Below are 21523 nucleotides of genomic sequence, written 5' to 3' on the forward strand. Positions count from 1 at the left end.
CAAGTCGCTTTTCTTTCTTGTTGAAGGAACACCTCTTTTACCTTTCTAAGTGGGAATGGAATATGTAGTTTACTTTTCCAAATATTTGGGAAACTGCTTTAATTTGGCTGTGTATCTTAAACAGCTACATAGATTAGAGTAACTTTTCCTAAACAACCTGTGTTTTATGTTAAGAGGTCCTGTTGGGGAAAGGAATGTTCTCCTGGTCTTTTATTGCTGCCAGAAAAAAAAAAAAAAAAAAAGAAGAAGAAGAAGAATAAATAAATCACAAATGTAGCAGCTTACAATAATATACATTTACTATCCCACGTTTTTGGGGGTCAGAAATTTGGGGGTAGCTTGGCAAGGTCCCTTGCTTCCCAGTCTGGCACAGACTTCCCTCAAATTGTTGATCATCTCTGAGATCTCGCTTGACTGGGGAACTATCTTCTTCTAAGCTCAGAAGACAGAATTTGGTTCCTAAAGTCTTAGTGGACAGTGGTCCTCAGTTCCCAGTTGATCACTGGCTGGAGGAGGCCTCCTCATTCCTTGCTGCATGAGTCTGTCTACAATGAAAGTTGAGAAGGCAATAGGCAGACTCTGCCAGCAGGATGGAAGTTGCAGTCTCGTGTAATACAGTCCCAGAAGGGATGCCCCATCACCTTTGCCATACTCTGTTGTTGGAAGTGTGTTCCAGTCCCCACTCATACTCGAGGAAAGCAGATTACGCAAGCCCATGAATCCCAGGAGGCAGTGATCATCAGGGGGCCGTCTTACAGTTTCTCTGCCATAGGAACAAAGGCAGGAGGGAGGAAGGAGAGAAGAAGGAAGGGAGGAAGGAAGGTTGGTTTTTGTGCTCAGTGAAGGGAGAGAACTGCTTCATGCTATCTTGATAGTCCACATATTCATGCCTATTTCCATATTAAAAGTTCTAAGAAGTCCTCTTAAATTTTATGTAACCTAGTACTTCCCAAACATATTTGATCAAGAAACTCCTTTTTTCATCAAAAGCTTTCTGCAGAACAAAGGCTGAGAAACATTGAATTGTGTATGTATGTGTATATAAATTTTTTTCTCTGTTCATCCAAAAGATTGGTACTGAAACTATACCTTGTGGTCATATTCCTGGAATCTGAGAAATTCTGTATTTATAGATTTTTTTATGACAATCTAAAAAAATTAATAGGGGCAACTAGCGGGTCATGTAAATAACCCCCTGATAGCCCAGTCCCACCATGAAACTTCACACTGCGGTGGTGGGTGAGGCTACTAACCCACTGACACCTGTTGGTGATACTTCGGTGACTGAACACTAACAAAATATGAAGCCCAACAAATGTATAAATAATGTATCAGGAGCAGACGAAGGCCCAAATTTATCATGGTACACTACAACGTCATAGCAATTGCAATCAAGAAAAGTTGCAGTGCAATGAGTCATTACACATCAGAAATACTATAAAGGATGTTGGCTCCAAAGAATCTGGGCCAGATCAGTGAGTAGAACATTCCTGTGGAATGTAGCTTTTTGGTTCCTGCAAAATAACATTAACCATTTCATTAATGTTGTTAACTTGAATTTAGTTATTTTTATGGTCTTGCTTTTATTTAATCTTGTGAATTGCTTTTGGTATTACAGTTATATGAAACTCTAAAGATAAATAGATACAGCACTTACAGTTTTATAATTGTAAGTATGGAAGCAAAATTGAGATAAAATAATGCGTCAGCACTGCCTCTCCTTAGGGAACTTTTCCTTTAACAGATAACCGTATATTATTAAAGACTGGGAAACACTGTCTTTTTATCTTAATACTCCACTAATTGTGGGCTATAATGAATCTTTCATCATAACTAGAATACTGATAAACGTGGTGCTGTTCCCCAGTTTCACCAATTAATTTTAAAGGACTAGAGGGGACATCCATTTCCATTGGTTTCTTCCTTCTTCACCTGATGTGCTGTAGGCCCATGTGTTGGGGACCATTGCAGAAGAAGGGAGCAGCTGAGCCCTCCCCGTGCCTCCCTCCCAGGTGGACTGTGGTTATTGACAGGCACATGTCAGGTCCCTTAGGAGTTTATAAAGACCAGAACATTTTTTTTTCCTTTTCTGTTCAGTTTTTTAGCTCAAGCTGCTTGCACTGCGTTACAGCTGAAGATTTCCTTGCCAACAGAAGCTTCGTCCTTCGGTTCTGTTCTCTGTGAGGAAAGAGCCTGGTCAGATCTAGAGTTTGGTCATTAACCACCTAAAGCATGACCCCAAATCATCTCCTTCTGAAAAGCCCACATGGGCTAATTTCATGAAGTTGTGGGCCCTATCCAGGGAGAGAGCCAGGGCCTATAGGAAACCTTCCCATGCAAAGAAAGTAATACAAAGATTTGCCCAGAGAACAGAAAAAAAGAAAAAAAATATTCCACAAACAAGACCATTTAGAGTCAGTTAGGTGTCGGGAAGGAGACTAGGAAGGAGTTGGCTGGCTTGGGTATGGCAGTCCTGATGGTGCATTTACCAGCTGAGTTTTTGAGTGAAGATATTTCTCTCCATACCAGTGAGACTGCGGTATATATGTCACGTATGGGGGCACAAACATGTGATCAAGTCATGTGATGTTGTAACACAGTGAGGAGCCAAGTGTTGTGGGGACGGATGTGTGCAGTTACCAAGAAAATTCTAGAAGTTCTCTGAACGTCATCCTGTGAGATTCCTAGTCTGCTTTGCAGGATCATTGCTGAAATCAAATGAAAAGATAGTGTAGCAAACCCACAATACTGTACAAATGTGACACCCTTATTGTGATGTTATGGAGAAACCTGGTTGTCAGACATCTGTCTTTTTCCTGAATCCATAGTGTACATAGAAAGATTCCAACGTGTCTTTGCATTCTTATTTTTTTTTTCTTTTGCTTTCTTGGCAACGAAAGGTAAATCATAAATTTAATAAGTAAATTTCACAATCTCACTGAATTAGAATTAAATATGTGGAAAAGTGTACATTATTTTTGGATAGAAAAACTGATATGAAAATACAAACTTAAATTTTTCTTTTGTTGACATAGTTCTTCAGTGTTTTCTTTTTATTTTTTTTATTTATTTGACAGAGAGAGAGAAATCACAAGTAGGCAGAGAGGCAGGCAGAGAGAGAGGAGGAAGCAGGCTCCCCGCGGAGCAGAGAACCCGACGTGGGGCTCGATCCCAGGACCCAGGGATTATGACCTGAGCCGAAGGCAGAGGTTTTAACCCACTGAGCCACCCAGGCACCCCTTTTTTTTAAAACTCATCTTTTTGGCTTGTCATCAGATTCATCTCAATGAAGCACAGATTCTCAAATAACCTTCCTGAAGCCACAACCAGGAAGGGACTTGATCAAAAATCAATGTGGGGGCATTTTCATAGCCTGCATTGGGAGGATTTGAATTTTGTCCAGATCTGGACACAACTCATGGATCTGGAATAGTTAGTGACTTTATACCCAGGACAATAGCCATTCAGCATGTGTTCTGGGTATTCATTGTTTTTTTGCACCACACCCAATGCTCCATGCAATCCGTGCCCTCTCTAATACCCCAACCTCCCACCAAGGTTGGTTGGTTGGTTCCCCCAACTTCCCACCCCCCGCCCCTTCAAAACCCTCAGATTGTTTTTCAGAGTCCATAGTCTCTCATGGCTCACCTCATTCTTAAGTATTCATGAGCAAACTGATTCTCATGAATTTCACATTGAAAACTGATGGGTGTTCTGTGCTTCCCCCACCTTGGGAACAGAGGTAACAGAGAAGACCGTATGTTCTGTCTCTTCAGGTGGCCCTCTGCTCTATGAGAACATCACGTTTGTCTATAACTCGGAACAGTTGAACGGGACTCAGCGGGTTCTCCTGGATAACGTCCTGTCAGAGGAACAGTGCCGGGAGCTCCACAGCGTGGCCAGTGTGAGGACCCGTGTGGGAGGGGAGCCTGATGGTGCTGACCTGGTGGGAGCCCTGGAGCTCTCGGGTCCTGGTCTCACTTGGAGTCAGGAAGCCAGGCCTGAAATGTCACTTTCTTGAGGACAAGGACATCAGTGTGGGGGCATTTCCATAGCCTGCATTGGGAGGATTTGAATTTTGTCCAGATCTGGACACAACTCATGGATCTGGAATAGTTAGTGACTTTATACCCAGGACAATAGCCATTCAGGATGTGTTCTGCTACCAAATAAAGTCACTGGGAATCTCTACATTTTAATCAATAATTAACCCATATATTGATCATTGATAGCTTATCTGTTTCTACAAATCTAGTATTTCATGACGAACATGGAAAGTGAAGTTTAAATGAAGATTCCTCTTTGGATGGGAAGAATTAATGATATCAGGATCCTGGTACAAAATGAGGTTGGGTCTGAGCATTGACTGTGGTCCTTAGTTTCCTGGCAGTCAGGGCAAAAAGAGAGAGCTGATGAAGTCATCACTGTCATTAAGAAAGCATCTTCTTGTATTTTGCTTCCAGGGAATCATGCTTGTTGGTGATGGATACAGAGGGAAAACTTCACCCCATACACCCAATGAGAAGTTTGAAGGTGCAACTGTCCTGAAAGCACTCAAAGTAAAGCCATAGCTTGGGTTTGGGTTCCCAAGAGTCCATCAAATACCTTCTGTGCATGTAGACACAGGAAACAGGAGAGTCGAGATGGTAGACCTGTCAGGAGAAGTGAAGGGAGAAAGCATGAAATGATATCTCCATGGATTTAAATCACTCCTTGGTTCCCTTCATTGGGTCATCAACTTATCAAACACTGTAGATCCTAAATTCATATCTGACAAATAATATACAGCCCCTGTCCTCCCCATCCTCAAGGAGATCCTGGGGCAATGGCAAGAACGTACTGAACCCCATGAGGATTCTGCCCCACACCAAGTGTTGCTGGGGAGAAAGGAGTGTTCTCTGAGAAGAGACAAGAGGAAGAGATTAGGTTTCAGTGTTCCCACTGTGATGAGGAAGGATGAATTTCAGTGGCTCATTTTCCTAACCCAAATTCAAGAGCATGAGGCTGTATTTCCACTGGTCAGTGCAAATGTGATCCTCTTTACACTGCCTTACTGGAACCTAGTACCTGTTTTTCCCCCGCCTTCCGGTCACCCCAGCGCCAGCGCGATCTCATGCTCTTCTTTGTCTTCAGTTTGGTTACGAAGGCCGAGTCCCCCTGAAGAGTGCCCGTCTGTTTTATGACATCAGCGAGAAGGCTCGAAAGATTGTAGAATCCTATTTCATGCTGAACTCAACCCTGTATTTTTCCTATACACACATGGTCTGCCGAACAGCCCTGTCTGGTAAGATTCCAGAGTCTGAACTTTTTCCCTTCTACCCATGGTGAAATGAGAATGGAAACAATGTAAAACAAAGTTCTGTTACATGTTACACTCATGGTTTAGCAAAGTTGTAAATTGCCCAAACAGAAGCAGCTTGTTCACTCTTTGCTCCCCCTTCCCTCTGTTTCTCTTTTGTTTGACCCCCCCCAAATTCCAGAAGGCCATCGCTTTGCCTGTCTTTCCTTTCAAAACCATTTCCCCTCCTTGCTTAAAGGCACACAGAGAAGGACTGTCCTGTTTTAGGTTTCACTTTGCAGGGAACCAGGATCCTGGAAATTACAGTCCCCCGTCACACCCTGAAGTGCTAAGTGGTTGCATAGAAGATGAAGGCATTTTTCAAAGAAATGTTCTTAAAAAGGCAGAGACTGCCTCACTTGTGGTTGTCATGATTTCTCTTCTAGATCTTCTCTTCCACCCCCAGCTGAGTGGGAGGGGAGGAAGAATGTCATGGGAGGAGACTTGGACATGTGAACTTTCAGCTGAATCAATCTTTTCTTTTTGCATCTTCATTTCACCCCTCTCCTTCGTCTTTGCTGCATGAAGTCTGACCCATGGAATGCATGGGATTTTTATTTTGTAGCTTCATATCAAGAAACTTTCACAGGATAACAGGGAGGCGTGATTTGTCCACAGTTTTACAAGTTCGCACCCAAGCAGGACCGGTCTCTTGACAGCTTAGTCGCTTCGTTCATCTCTGTGGGTCTCTCTTGTGTCTCCTTAAATTCTCAAAGGGCACTAGTGATGGGAGAAGACAGGTTGTCAGCTTGGCTGGTGGAGGGTCCTGCTCTCCTGTCATCTCACCTGTTCCCTTTTCCGGCAGGTCAGCAGGAGAGAAGAACGGACCTCAGTCACCCCATCCACGCTGACAACTGCCTGTTGGATCCTGAGGCCAATGAATGCTGGAAGGAGCCTCCTGCGTACACGTTCCGGGACTATAGGTACAAGCATCACCACCTTCACTGATGAAGATTTTGCTCAACAGTTACCAACTCTCCATGGAAACCAAAAAATTCATCTGTTTGGCTTGTGATCAGATTCATCTCAATGAAGCAGAGATTCTCAAATAACCTTCCTGAAGCCACAACCAGGAAGGGACTTGATCATCTCAGATTTTTACCTTAAAAATCCAAGCACGTTTTGTTATACCTTAATCCACAAAATGCCCATTTTGTTTTCATATTAAAAAGTAGAGTTTCCTTATTTGATCATTTGGCTTTCACTGAAATGTATCCCTTGTGGGACATATATCTCAGTCTGAGAACCCAAGGGTCTTCTGCCCCAGGGCTCATAGGGGTCTTACAATATCACTCAGCTATGTCTGCCTTCTAGAAATAAGAAACTGGAAACTCTGAGGAAAGATTGGATGATGTTCTAGTGTCTAAAGAGAAGTCAACGTGTATTTAATTGTGGTTAATTACTGCCATAGAGTGTGCCACACAAAAACATTTATTGAACACCCCCTAGCTGCAAGGCAAGACTACAGCTCTTGGAGCTTTCTAGCTACGGGGTTGGGTGGGGGGATACATCCTTTAGAGTTACAAGCCTAAGAGGGAAGAAGAGAATTATAAGTAGCATGGGCAAGTTCGAAGGAGTAGATTAAATACAGTTAGGTTTTCTTGGGGGAAAAGTGAAATGGGACATGAAATTGGAAATACAATTAAAATGTTAGCATAAGTAAAACAAATAAATATTCAGGGGTATGACCTGAACTATATCTGATCTTACTCTTTAGGGTTGGGAGGGTTGGTTATTTCAATGTCCAGTTCAAAGGAAACTTGACCAATCAGGCTGGTCAGTTTATTACATCTCCAGTATGTTCTGATGAAGCTGTTGTGAGCACATAATCATACAAATGGTTTTCTCTTTTTTCTTATAGTGCTCTCCTGTATATGAATGATGACTTTGAAGGAGGAGAATTCATTTTCACTGAGATGGATGCCAAGACTGTGACAGTAAGTAAAACTATACAGGCAAAGTTTTGTTGCATTTCTTCATATCAATCTTGCTATTTTTCTGAGGATTCAGACTGTTGGACTTCAAATATCTGAGCTTGAGAATTCAAGAGGTGCACAGCTGGCCAGCAAACGTATACATCATAAAATGTTAGGGGTGGATTCATCAGTGAAACCTTCCAGTCCATTTTACAGACAGGTAATTTAAAGAATAGGTATATGAAGGATTTGCTTATGATTACATGGCCAGTTAGTGTTAGACTTGAAATCAGAACTTGGGTCTTCTCATTCTTTGACGGAAACACAAGAACACCTATTTCTAAGTTACCCATGCCTAGGACTAGACAAATGGATTCAGTGGGATAGCTTTTGAACAATCTGGTGTTCTCCATGCTTGGATTGAGCATTGCACTCTAGACCACTAGTTATCGAAATTACTGTGTATGTATATATATGCTTGTGACTGTAAGTAAACCTGTACCTGAAAATTGATTTATACACATTACACACACACACACACACACACACACACACACTAAAGATGAGATTCTAAACACAACTCCATAAGTAAAAAATCAACAGTTAATTTCAACTAGGTAAACCAATGTCTTTGGAAAACCAGTCTACTGAGTTATAGACCATATAGCCAGCATCCTTTAGACTTTAAGTCAAAGAGAATACAACAGGGTAGGGAAAACACCTTTTCCAATTGAGGATATAACTTAAATATAAATGGATTATGAGATGCATCTTTCCTCCATAGAGAATCTAAATAGTTGAAGCATGTATCTGATAAACTTTAAAGATTTGGGGTTATACATACTATTTTCACAGCAAAACTGAGTATTATGTTTTCCCTCTCCTATTTTGTGTCCTTTTCTTAATAGTGAAATACGCATCTATCATTCATGGCATACCACTGGGATATAAGCAGATGACATAAAAAATTCTGTACTACTGGCTTTGAAAGAGAACTCTGTAGAGATTCTGGTTAAAATTGTCCAGAAACATTGGAATAATTAAGAAAAATATTTCATACCATTCTTGCAATAATGTGTATCTAAAAAGTTATGATGCCTCTTGGTTTGTTGTGAAAGCTTAAGTATCAACCGTTATTTTAATGCTTCATGATCTGGAAAATTAAATCAGGATTGATGATCTGGGTTGCTTCTAATCCCAACACAAAATTACCATTTAAAAAAAAAGTCTCTTTGGAGAAAGCGTTTGATTTCTGAGCTCTTCCAACACTATAACAGATTTTAAAATGCTTGCAGCTCACACAGAAAGAAGGGAAAAAAAAAAAAAAAATCACAGGTTGAAAGATTTATTTGCTTCTCCACCATCTAGTGGCCATATTTGGAAATGCTCAATGTTTGAAAGCAAGTGATGCCTGGAATACCATGTGAGAACCAATAATTCATTAATTGTTGAATGCAAATTAACTGTAATTCTGCTGTTTAAAGATATGAAAGCATATAATCATGATCTTCTACATATCTATACTTTTAAGAGAAAGGTGTAAGTATTTTAAAACGTACTGAATCTCACCCCCACCACCCCTAAAAAAGTAAAAGAAAAATTGATTTAAACAGTGTTTTGATTGAAAAGCCCCAAGTTGAAAGATTCATTTTTCCCAATTTAGCTCTATTTCAGATTCATTCATATGGTGGAGTTTTTAGACCATTTTGTAAATAATAAAAATTCTTAGGTAATCAGTCCTAATGACAAAGAGAAATGATTAGCTTTACTTTTCAGCTTTCCTTTCTTTGACACAAGGGACAAATGAAGCAGAGAAATGTCCCAACTTGGAGCTACACAAGGAAAATAGTCTTCTAAGTTCTTTACTTTGGAAAAATCTGGGAATTACACAATTCACTGAATGGTGGCTAAAGATTTACATTCATTCAAGATGAATACAGCACAAAGGCTTCTCTGACTTTGAACCATCAGTTAGATGGAAAGCAAAGGAATGTTCCTTTATCATACTTGGAAGATATGTAGATCATTTTCAATGCCAGCATATTTGTGAAACATAAGTATTTGGGGATTTGGGTTTCCTCTGTGCAAATTTGGGAGAGGTGAGATTTAATAAGTTCTATTTGCATCACGAAAAATTAAATTCAATATAAACTGTGTTCCAAAAGTATGTTTACAATCATCTAAACTTCAGGACATATTTTCCTGTAAAAGTCATGTCATAAATGAAGCTTGTTTATTCCTTTCCGTGGCTAATGTGTAACAGGTGACCCTCTCCATTTGATAAGATCGGTCACGGAGACTTTTGTGAACTTATGTACCTCTAATCAATTTCAAATGCTTCAGCAGCTGATGGTCTCTTCTCCTAAACTTTCCCAAGTTCTTCTGTGTAAAAACTTCTTTCAATTCCTCCTGTTCCATCAGAAATAAGGCATCAAGTCCCCACATCCTATCTTTAATACTGTAAAATGTTACTGTTGACCCTTGATGGTCACATAGAAGCAATGGCGCCCACATGTGGTAGAGAGGGCCCAGACCAGCACTCAGGAATGAGCCGCCCAGAAAACCGGAAACTAGATCTTAAAGCTGTGTATATGGGAAGGCTTTCCTATCCTACTTCATGTGTTTCAAGTATCATTAATTTTGTTGTTTCTACGTGGAAACGTAAAACAAATTCCTTCTCCAGAGAAATGAAATCAGATTGATACCAAAGGCACCCGTAAGTAGTGAACTCCAGATTTGCATCTGAAAAGTCATCTTGACAAAGCAGCATAAGTAAATCAACTCTCTTCAGCAAAGACAAATCATTTCTCAATTATTGTGACTAGAAGAGTAACCGGAAGCTGACTGCTTTTCTCTGCTCATCTCTCTCTCTCTCTCTCTCACACACACACACACACACACACACAGGTTTCAGACTTCTTGCCTTCTCCACCTCCCTCTGACCTCCCATGTGTATCTTACAGTCTAGGGGTACCTATGTTAGGTAGCATCCAAGGACCTCAGGAAATTTCTAAATATTTCTCTTTGAAGCCAGCAGTGAAAACACATAGCCATCTCCTTTTATGGTGAAGGAAACCAAAAGTTCTCTTAATGGGCAGGTATCAATCCAAGTCAATGCAGAAAATAACTCCTTAAAATGGGCCCATGTCATCAAATGGTAGGATTTTTTTTTCTTTTACTCTACTTTTCTAAGCTCTGCTATGGAATGAGTACTATTTCTGTGTTTCCCAGAAAACTGAATTCTACTGACATCCGATGCTTTTTTTTTTTTTTTTTTTTTTTTTTTTTTTTTTTTTTAGCCTTTTTAAAAATTAACTTATAGGGGCGCCTGGGTGTCTCAGTGGGTTGAAGCCTCTGCCTTCGACTCAGGTCATGATCCCAGGTCCCCGGGATCGAGCCCCACATCCGGCTCTCTGCTCAGCAGGGAGCCGGCTTCCCTTCCTCTTTCTCTGCCTGCCTCTCTGCCTACTTGTGATCTCTGTCTATCAAATAATTTTTTTTTAAATTAACTTATAATGTATTATTTGCTTCAGAGATATAGGTCTGTGATTCATCAGTCTTACACAGTTCACAGCACTCTCTATAGCACATACTTTCCCCAGTGTCCATCACCCAGCCACACCATTCCTCCGGCTTCCTCCCCTCCAGCAACCCTCAGTTTGTTTCCTGAGACCAAGAGTCTCTTATGGTTTGTCTCCTTCTCCAGTTTTATCTTGTTTCATTTTCTATCTTATTTCCCAAAATTCTCAAATCAGTGAGATTATATAATTGTCCCTCTACCATCTAGTTCCATCCATGTCATTGCAAATGGCAGGATTTCATTTTTGATGGCTGCATAATATTCCATTGTGTATGTGTGTGTGTGTGTGTGTGTGTGTGTGTGTGTATACACACCACATCTTCTTTATCCGTTCATCTCTTGATGGACATCTGGGCTCTTCCCATAGATTGGCTATTGCGGACATTTTTCTACTATAAACATTCAGGTGCACATGCCCCTTCAGATCACTACATTTGCATCTTTGGGGTAAGTACCTAGTAGTGTAGTTGCTGGGTCATAGGGTAGCTCTATTTTCAACTTTTTGAGGAACCTTCATACTGTTTTCAGAGTGGCCGCACCAGCTTGCATTCCCACCAACAGTGTAGGAGGGTTCCCCTTTCTCCGCATCCTCACCAGCATCTGTCGTTTCCTGACTTGTTAATTTTAGCCATTCTGACTGGTGTGAGATGGTATCTCAGTGTGGTTTTGATTTGTATTTCCCTGATGCCGAGTAATGTGGAGCACTTTTTTATGTGTCTGTTGGCCCTCTGGATGTCTTCTTTGCAGAAATGTCTGTTCATGTATTCTGCCCATTTCTTGATTGGATTCTTTGTTCTTTGGGTTTGAGTTTGATAAGTTCTTTATATATTTTGGATGACATCAGACACTTCTTAAAATACAGATGCCAGACCCCTTATATTCTGTTGCTCAGTTCACTCAGTTTGGAGAACCCGCTCATTTGATCGGACACTGTCATTGCCCTCACTCCTTTTCTGTCTCTGCCCTCTTTCCATGAACATTACTGAGCAGTTTCACCTGAGCACAAGCTTGGAAGGACTGTGTTCATCACTGCAGAGCCTGGAGGCCATGGAATAGGTCCCTCCAAGGAGGAGAGTGAATTCACTGAGACCAATGGACAGGAATACTATAGTGGGAACTAAAGTATCATATGGCATTAGACTTGACTTTTAAAAATCTTCGTGTTATGAAAGGCTCACAAAGCAGACATGTACAACTGAGGCATGAAAAATGTGCACCCATGGAGCCACTACCTAGATCATTAATAAAAGGTACCAGCACTCTTGTGCACTCCTTGACTTGTTTTTGTCATTCCCCAGATATTAAATGAGCAGCTGCCATATGCCAGATTCTGTGCTAGAGCTAAAGGCCGGGAAATAAAGTAAAAAGGAGCCTTTGTCTCCACGGAGTTTGTCGGCCCTAGGGTTGCCTGTGTGGGGTAGTGACTTTGTGCCCTTGACTATGCCAGCCATTTTACCTGAACACTTTAATGTCTGAATCACACCTTATTCCGGGCTTACCTTGGTTTCACGGGTGAGGAAAGTGAACCAACCGATGTCTACTCCAGCCCCAGGATTCCATTATTCTTTGATTCAAAACTTGACCTAAATAATCCCATAGAAGGATGGAGAAAGGGGTTGTAGAGATTCTCCTGATATGGAAAGGAGGGTCTCATTTTCACCTTCTTCCTCAGGCCTCTATCAAACCAAAGTGTGGCCGTATGGTCAGCTTCTCTTCCGGAGGAGAGAACCCACATGGAGTGAAGGCAGTCACCAAGGGCCAGAGGTGTGCCGTGGCTCTGTGGTTTACCTTGGATCCACTTTACAGAGAATTGGTGAGTGTCTAACCCCCACCCCCCGAAGGCCAAGCAGATGTCCCAAAGACCTGCTTTGTGAACTGATTTATCTGAAAAGTCCATTAATTGTTCCATGACCCTTCAGGGATCTTTAGAGATCATAAAATCAATCAAACTATTATAGAGTCCTTTCTTTCTGGTTTCCAACACTGGTTGTGTTGAACAGATTTTTCATGATGAAACAATTACACAGCTGTTGTTGTAGTGTGAGTCTGAGAGAAAGAAGAGGGGCTGGGAAGGTAATTTCTTGATCAGGGAGGTTCTAATAAGAAAACGTTTGAGGAAATAGTGATGGCAGTCCTTAGTTAGTCTTGAGCTTATTACCAAACTGTGGCATCAAGAGAGAAGAACCACTTTCTGCAGGGCACCAGGAAGACTTACCTATTTTCTCAACAAACCATTAAGACAAGCACTGAGGGGTGCCTGGGTGGCTCAGTCAGTTAAGTGTCTGCCTTCTGCTCCGGTCATGATCCCAGGATCCTGTGATCGAGTCCCACATTGGGCTCCTTGCTTTGTGAGAAGGCTGCTTCTCCCTCTCCCTTTGCCTGCCACTCCCCCTGCTTGTGCTGACTCTCTCCCTCTCTATCAAATAAATAAATAAATAAATAATAAAACATTTTACAAAAATAAATAAAAAATAAAAAGAGCACTGAATAATTTATGAGACACGTGTAGGAGATGGTGAGTCAACCTGAAAAGTTTGTTTTTATTTACTATTATTAACTTAAATATTGCATTTAACATATAGTTTTTATTATACTGGAAGTAGACACTTAACCTGGACCCCATCCTTCTGGATGCCCCCCACCAGAGCTTATGGTCTCTCTCAGGCTTTAGAGGGAGGAGTTAAGACCAATGGGTGGAAGGAAAATGTCAGCTCAACATAGAAATTACTTAAAAATTGTTCCTACCCTTTGGTGGAGTTGTCTGCCCTGGAATTAACAAGTTCCTTGTCCCTCCATTCAAAGCCTCAGCAACAGCTTGGCATGGGATACTGACACTGAAACTGAAACTGAAACTTCACGGCAGGGGCTAAACTGGTGTCTTTGTCTCCTTCAGCCCCGGGTACTGATGAGTTATGAAAATCTAGTCTTTAAAACAGCATTCGATCCAATTTTCTCTTTGGATACCTAAATTGGATCCAATTTAGTCAGAAACTGTTTAAAATTCATTCCTGTGTCTCATGCATTTTGCCATGCGATCTAACTCACACAGATTTTAGGTCACATTCTGTAAGCATTCTTTTACGTACTTCACAGATGTTTATGGAAGATCTCTGTGCCTGAGCAACCCTGCTCAGTAGGCCATGGGGGTACCACGGTGACAAAGCACTGTCCCTGACCATGAGGGGCTTGGAGAGGTCTGCAAGGAAGTAGATCTAAGACAGCAGTGCACATTTTGTAGGGAGCATCAAGGAAGACTGACTTGTAGAGGCTCACTCCCTGCTGGGGAGATGAGAGCCAGGTGCCCAAAGGGACAAGTGTCCTGGTCCTGACTGGAGGGGCTGGTGGCAGGCAGAACACTCAGTTCTGAGAACTTCAAGAGGCACTGAACAGTCTTCCTCAACTGTGATTCCTTTCTTTCCTTGTGCTTGTCCACTCGGAAACACCAGCACCTCCCTCCCCCAACTGTGCTCCTGCACCAGGGAATCTAGGCAAATGAGCAGATGGGGAAGATGACAAACTCTTGGAACATCACCACATTCTTTTCTCTCTCTAGTGTTCAATTCAGCAACCATGGAGTCCGTTTCACTGCTCAGTATCCCAACACTCTCTTCCAAGATATTTTCCATCGAATAAACTTAACACAAAGTAAATTCTCTTGGCTCCTTCCCAATTCAGAGGGTTCGGAAACTTCTCCAGAATCGGGGCAGTAGCGGCATCTAGTGGTCACAGGAGAGAATGACCAGAACCTCATCAACTACTGGAAAAATGAGCGTATGGGATTCCCAGGCTCCACATTGTGATCAGCAGGGCAGTTTTACAGACTACTGACATCTGTCTCCATCCGCAAACAATCTGGCTAAATTGATAGAGAGTGTGACCCAGGCATGGAGAGCTTTAAAAGCTCCCCAGGTAATTCGAATGTACAACAAACTTTGGGAGTCCGGAGCTGGGCACCTCTTCTCAGATGGAATCCCTGAGCAAGGATAGCCTATGAAGGAGTCAGCAAAGCTGGCAGATTTCCCTGCTGGTTGTAGGTTGTTTTAAAGGTATCAATTCTCAAAGAGTAGTTAGCATTGTAGACTCTGAAGAATGCACGATATCGGAAGCCTGGAACCTCAAACAACAGGAACCCGTACAAGGGTTGAAAGCATGAACCAGACGGTAGCGTGGTTGGGACCGAAATGCTAGGGGCCCCTCAGAAGCACGTGCGAGCCGGGTGTTAAATGGGGGCACGATCTGGAAGCTGCAGCAGTTGGGCTTAGGGGTGGTGACAGCCCAAATCTGCCGTTCTCTAGTGGGACTGATTTTGCCTCCTAGGGCACATTCGGCAAGGGCTAGAGACGTTTTTGGTTGTCAAGACTTGGAGGGTGGCTCTACCAGGTCCCTGTAATGGGCAGAGGTCAAGGCTGTTGCTAAACATTCTACTAGGTTTAGGACCACACCCAACAACAAAGAATTCTCTGGCCGGAAATGTCAGGAGTGCCAAGGTGGAGAAATCCTGCCCTGAACTCAGGCAGCCATAGCGGGCACTGTAAAGGGGGTGGAAACAGGCGGGAGAACGGACAGGACATGGTGATTTATCTGGTCCAAGGAGTCATGGCTGGGCTTGGAGGGCAAAGCGGTGAGCAGAGGCGGTCTTGACTGAGAGAGAGAATTGGTGAACAGGATGGGCATAGGTGTGTGGGGGAGAAAACACTGACTCTGGCTGGAATGCTGGATTGGAGCCCTGAGTCAGAGATGCCTGTGGAACCACAGTGTAGAAAGGGTACTAGTCGGTTGACTGCATAAGACTTCCGGGCAAGAGAGAAATCTTGGAAAAATTACTGCTTAAGACAAAAGGAAGTCAGGAGAAGGCACCACTGCGGGGATGGAGATGAGGGTCCTGAACCGGACCTAGCTCCCATCTCTGCACACAAAGATACCTGGAAGTGTTTGGGAAGCACCTGCCGGTGGGAGTGACCATGGTTCCCGTAACAGAAATGTGTTGGTTACCTGTTTTGCAGGAGCGGATACAGGCCGATGAAGTGATCGCCATCCTGGATCAGGAACAACAAGGAAAGCAGGGACTGAATATCAACCCCAGGGATGAGCTATAAAAACGAGGGAAAGAAAAGTTCTATCAGATATTTATTTAAATTGTTAATCTTATGAAAACCCCTTTATTTTTGTACAGAGCCATGATATAAATTAACAGGTCAATCCGAGTCACCAGATCCCCCTGCTGTGCCTACGGATGCCCGCTTTGCCTCACTCAGGCTGTCCGTCTCCATCTCTCATGGGGTCTTCTGTCCCCATGTCCTCCGCACACACACTGACGCACGCACATGTGCATGTCCTTTGCTGCAGATCCGAAAGCTCTGGCAGAAAGAATAAGTTTGTTCTTGACAACACTACACCTGTCCTGCGTGCTCCAGTTCTAAGGTTAGCATGTGACTGGACTCAGAAGGCTTTCGGACCCCGTGCCCTTCAGCAACACCCTCTTCCAGTATGGAGGCCACAAGCTGGAGTCCAAGGAGCACCCAGCAGGGTTTATGCTGCCTCCATGTCCCTGATCCTCTTGGAAGAGCGCTGTAGGTGATGGAGAGGCCCAGCATCACCAGGCTCCTGGTGGAGTCACTGGCCCTGGTATTTTCCCCGGAGAGCAGACTTACACTGGAAGCTTCGATTCCTCCTCCCCAGTGCTCCAGGAAGGACTGCCTTAAGACTTGTGTCTTTAGAAAAGGTTGTTCGGAGGGTTGAAGTAGAATGACTCCTCACCCTTGTACCTTTGGAAGAAAATCTTCAATCCCGCCTGAATTGGAACACCATTGACATGTTGCCCGAGTGTGGGGCCCATTGGTGAGAAGGGACATTTTGTAACAAGTGGATTTCGGACTGATTCCCATCTTCAGCTGCATGTATTTTGGTGTCCCTTGTCTCGGCTGCTCTCCAGTTCCCAGATTCATGCTTGTGTCTGATTGTTTAATACAGGGAGGCTGATCCTAACACCTGGCATTTAGTTTTCTTCTCCCAAATGTTTGGTGTGTCTTTAGGTAATGGTTTTGTGGCTTTGGGGATAGCCCAGAGACAACACCTGGCTATGACTCGTTTTGCTGATGTTTCAGGGCCACAAGGAAAGTGGAAACAACTTTTGAAGGCACAGAAATGGTTAACAGAGGTGTTCCTCCAGAGAACATCTGGTCCCTGGCCAGAATGCTAAGGAAGCCCTGCAAAGACATTATTCAGGGTGACTGGGGTGGTTCCAGTCTTGGGAAGGCTACTAACCAGTGGCAGAGATTACTTGCCTCTGGGAGGGGCACTGGCACAGGTCGTAGTTCTTTAGAAAACCATCAGATGTAAACGTTCAAGGGAAAATCACATTTATTGGTTGCCTTTTATGACCTTGGTCGATGGTTAAGCACATTCATCCTTTGAGACTGAAAAACTGAGTCATAGTGAGTTATGTGCCATCTGTTTTCCACTCAACCTTCGGTTGGGAGAAGGGAAGGAACGTTAGGTTATAATCCCAGCTGGGTCCAGTATGCCCTGCTGTGTGACCTGGAGCTACTGTCTTTTCCTTTCTGGGTTTCAGTTTCCTTTTCTGAAAATGACATACCAGCTTATAATTATTTCCCAAGCCCTTCAGCCTCTTGCTTTAAATACAACACCGAGCCAATGAAAAACACAAAGCCGATTTTAGAAATAGGCACCATTACCACCAAATTTACTTGAGCAAACGTTTTGAGATTTGGGAAGGGGTTCTTCCTGCGTCTATGTGATTTGAAAACTTTAAACCCAATTTTAGGGCAAAAACTCCCCGAGCTTTGGGAAGGCGGATCTCTGTTTGCCGTCTCACGGAGAAGTGTTTGCTGGCACACAGATCTGCTGATAGGAGAATCTGGGCAAGATCTAATTTCTGTTTTCTGGCAACGAGGCATCAACAAAGAAAACAGTCTTTGGCTCCTTGTCGTTCCCGCTTCCTGGGTGCCGTGGGAGCTCCAGGAGAGGCTGGGACTCCGGCACTAAGGTGGGGATTCTGCCCCACAGAAAGTGGAGGCCGGCCTCCAGAGCTGTGTTATGGGTCTCCTCTCGTGCCATGGGCTGACTGCCCAGGGCGGTGATTCCTGTTTTTCAGGCTGCCCGTGCTGTTATACACCTGGGACATCGTGTATCCACTTTTTTTAAAGACTTTATTTATTTATTTGACAGAGGAGAGAGAGTGATCACAAGCAGGCAGAGAGAGAGGGGAAACAGGCTCCCTGCCGAGCAGAGAGCCTGACACGGGGCTTGATCCCTGGACCCTGAGATCATGAACTGAGCAAAGGCAGAGGCTTTAACCCACTGAGCCACCCAGGTGCCACTGCACTTTTTTTTTTTTTAATATTTTTATTTATTTATCAGATAGCGATCACAAGTAGGCAGAGAGGCAGGCAGAGAGAGAGAGACAGAGACAGAGGGAAACAGACTCCCTGCTGAGCAGAGAGCCCAATGCGGAGCTCAGTCCTAGGACCCCGGGATCATGACCTGAATCGAAGGCAGAGGCTTTAACTAACTGAGCCACCCAGGTGCCCCTCTGCACTTTTCAATCAGCTCCCCCTCCAACCAGACATAATTGTGTTCAGAGAGTTAGGGAGTGTCATTGGAGGACTTGAAGCCGATCTGAGCCAGGGTTACCAAGTCAAGTTTATGTGAGAATGTCTGGCCCAGGGTGTGGCCACTAGAGGAAGGGGTGCCTTTTTGATTTGGCTGGAGAAGGTGCTTGTTCCCCAGCCTCTGGACCTGGAGAGGTGGGTCTGTGCAGAAGGGGGTGCTTTTTCTCATTCACTCAGCAGCACTGTCTGGAGACCACCCGGGCCTAAAGGCCCACTTTCTAGGACCTCAAGGCCAGTCCTCTTCAGCTAAAGCACTTGGGGGACTTCCACTTGTCAGATGACCATTGGGTGAAAAGCCTGCAGTTTCACAAAGCTTTTATTTTTGTCCTCTTACTGCTCTGGGTGCTTGTAAGCCAGAGCTTGCTCACGCACTAGAACTCGGGAGGTGTTCTGGGTACAGATCCTGAGGCCCGCTTTCCAGATGAGGACATGGACAGCAGTGAAAGGAAGCTGCGGCCTGTGGTCACTCAGCTTGGAATGTTTTTGTGTGAGATCGGAATATAGCCCTTTGAACAGGAGGGAGGAAAAAAGTACCAGAGATGTTTGCTCCCTTGGCTATGCTTCCAAGCATATTAAATATGAAATAATACATTAATGTGAAGAGAAAAGTACAATTTTTTATAAAATCTGAACTTTTGCTCCTCTCTCTTCTTCCTGCTGAGTGATATGTGAAGGCGTATTTCCCCTTCTCTCCTCAGAGATGTATTGAATACGGGTTGTGTAATTCAATGAGATCAGCCCCACTTTGGAAAAAATCCCATGTGCCAGACTCTGCCTTCATGAAGCTCACAGAAGGAAAGAGGGTTCTAGTTAGGTGTCTTTTTCCTCTTCCTTCAAAGCAGAGAGAATCTTGAGCATAAATTTCTTCTTGAGGAAACACCGACGCGGGACAGAGTGATATTCTTGGATATGTGGGGTACTTTCTTCAGAGCCCTGATTATAGTTTATTTGACAAGAAATTTTAGTTTTAATGCAGTCTTCGTCATTACTGGGCACAAAGCATTTTTTGGCACTTATTCAGTTGAGGAGAAGCCATGGAATGAGTCACTACCATTTAATAATATATACCTGTGAGTTTTAATTGAAGTACAAATGCTGAAATATTTCACATGAGACAGCCACAGGGAACAACTCCCTCACTGACGTCAAGGAAGGAGGTAATGGGGGCCACCTCACCAATGCCTTATGCCAAGTAATGAAACATTCTGAGGTGACTGACGGTGGTATGGCTGAGAAGTGGAGAAGACTTTAACTGTTCCCACATCCAGAACTCCCCAGGGGTACGGGAGCCATTTGGCAAAAACTCTAAACCACAAGTTAGATTCAGGTCCTTGGTTACGATCCCTCTTCCTCCTGCCAAGAAGCCCACGATGTGAAGTGACCTCCCCACCTAGTCCCACAGCCCACCCGCAAATCCCCTACTCCCAGGTAATTTGATGTTTTCAACATGAGACAAGAGGCTATTTTGTTTGGGACCTGGTTGATTTCTTCAGACATATTGAGACATGTAACGTCAACCACTCTTTGAGCTCACTGCTGAGCTGGAGATGCAGACTCATGGGGTCAGACCTTCGCCCTTACCTTCCACCCCTGGAAAATCACCACGTTCTCTGTACCTCCTGCTGCCCTGTGAGACCAAACAATGTCAAGTCTGGAACAATCTGATCATCCATCTTGGCTTGCTCTGCAGTGGATGGCATCCGCCGTGTAAAAGATTGGCATGGCGAGTCATGGTTAAGGGCTCCCAAGAAAAATAACCATGCAAGATGTTCCTGCCCTCTCTTTTCCTGCCACACATTGCTAGGAGGACAATCTGAATGGTCCTTTCATTCAATATACAACACAGCTCTTCTAGCCACTTGATAGGATGTACCTGAGAGGAGGGGGAACATAAGGTGACAAGAGCAGAGTTTGAGAGCCTTTCCACTCTATGGGCCCTCCCCGGTCATCTGTTTCAGAGGGGCCATCCGCCTGCATTCTTCATGCTGTCTCCACTTCAACAGTGACCTGGGTGTCATCCGTCCATCTGGGAGCTCTTGTCATTGGCTCTTCTTGACAGATTTAGTTGCTCTCCCCTCTTGATGGCAATGTGATGGCAAAGGCCTTGGAAACCTGAACCAGCTTGTAGTTCAACCTTCCCTTCTTCTCCCACGTTGCTGTGTCTGCCTCCGAATTACAACCTGCTGGTGGGCGGGGATAGAAATGAGAACCAGGGAAGAGGCATTACCTGCCATGGCTCATCTTTTTCCACTTGTAAATCATACATCCCATTGTTTCAAAGGGTTGTAATCATGGTTGGCATTTATAAAGCTTTTTTATGGTCTCGAAGCACTTGGCAATCATACGTAACTGCACAATTATCTTGAGAGACACATCAGAGCAATCTTCATTTTGTAAACAGGGAAAATGAATGGTCACAGCAGAGCGTTCTGGTGAAGCTCCGGTCACTCATGAATTCGTTAATCAGACGGTTTTTGAGTGGCTACGTGGCAGTGAGTTTAAGGAGGTACTCGAAAATGACCAAGGTTCCATCCTCCCGTTTGAAGAATTCAAAGCAAAGTAGAAAAGGAAATAAGATTGTTTGTGTTATATGCAGACAGGGAATCGTGGAACACGACATCAAAAACTAATGATGTCCTGTGTGGGGACTAACGTAATAATAAAATAAAATAAATAAAAATGCTAACTCTTAAAAAAAAAAAAGAAATGCATATAAACAAATGAAACAATACAAAATGAGGTGAGTGCTGTGAAAAGGGGTTATAATAGAAGCAGGGACAAAAAAAAAAAAAAAAGCCACGGGAAGGGAGAGAGAAGGGAGTGGTTGCAAAGAGGGAAAGCATCACAGAAAAGGTGACCTTCAGCAGGGTCTCAAGTCCTGGGTTTGCAACCGATAAGCAGAAGCGAACCATGTGACCTCTCATTCCACCACAGTGTCCTCCACTGAAAAAGCATGGCATTTGACCTGGGTGATTTCCCGGGTTCTGAAACGTTAAGCTGTCCGCGAGAGAGTTCATATAAAAGCTGGTGTTCCGGAAGGGGGGGTGGGATTTTTACT

At 43.6% G+C, this 21523-nt stretch overlaps 1 protein-coding gene across 1 annotated transcript in view; it reads left to right on the forward strand.

Moving 5' to 3' along the window:
- The window catches only part of P3H2 (prolyl 3-hydroxylase 2), a 151498-nt gene extending 134679 nt beyond the window's left edge, over positions 1 to 16819 (forward strand). Inside the window, exons 9-15 of the mRNA XM_059391290.1 lie at positions 3777 to 3904; positions 4464 to 4559; positions 5134 to 5284; positions 6144 to 6261; positions 7200 to 7275; positions 12507 to 12647; positions 15838 to 16819. Coding sequence (XP_059247273.1) covers positions 3777 to 3904; positions 4464 to 4559; positions 5134 to 5284; positions 6144 to 6261; positions 7200 to 7275; positions 12507 to 12647; positions 15838 to 15930 — 803 coding nt within the window. The 3' untranslated portion in view covers positions 15931 to 16819. The remainder of the gene's footprint in view (positions 1 to 3776; positions 3905 to 4463; positions 4560 to 5133; positions 5285 to 6143; positions 6262 to 7199; positions 7276 to 12506; positions 12648 to 15837) is intronic.
- The last annotated feature ends 4704 nt before the right edge of the window (positions 16820 to 21523 follow it).

Source organism: Mustela nigripes, chromosome 2, assembly GCF_022355385.1.
Source record: "Mustela nigripes isolate SB6536 chromosome 2, MUSNIG.SB6536, whole genome shotgun sequence".
Classification (NCBI taxonomy): Eukaryota; Metazoa; Chordata; class Mammalia; order Carnivora; family Mustelidae; genus Mustela; species Mustela nigripes.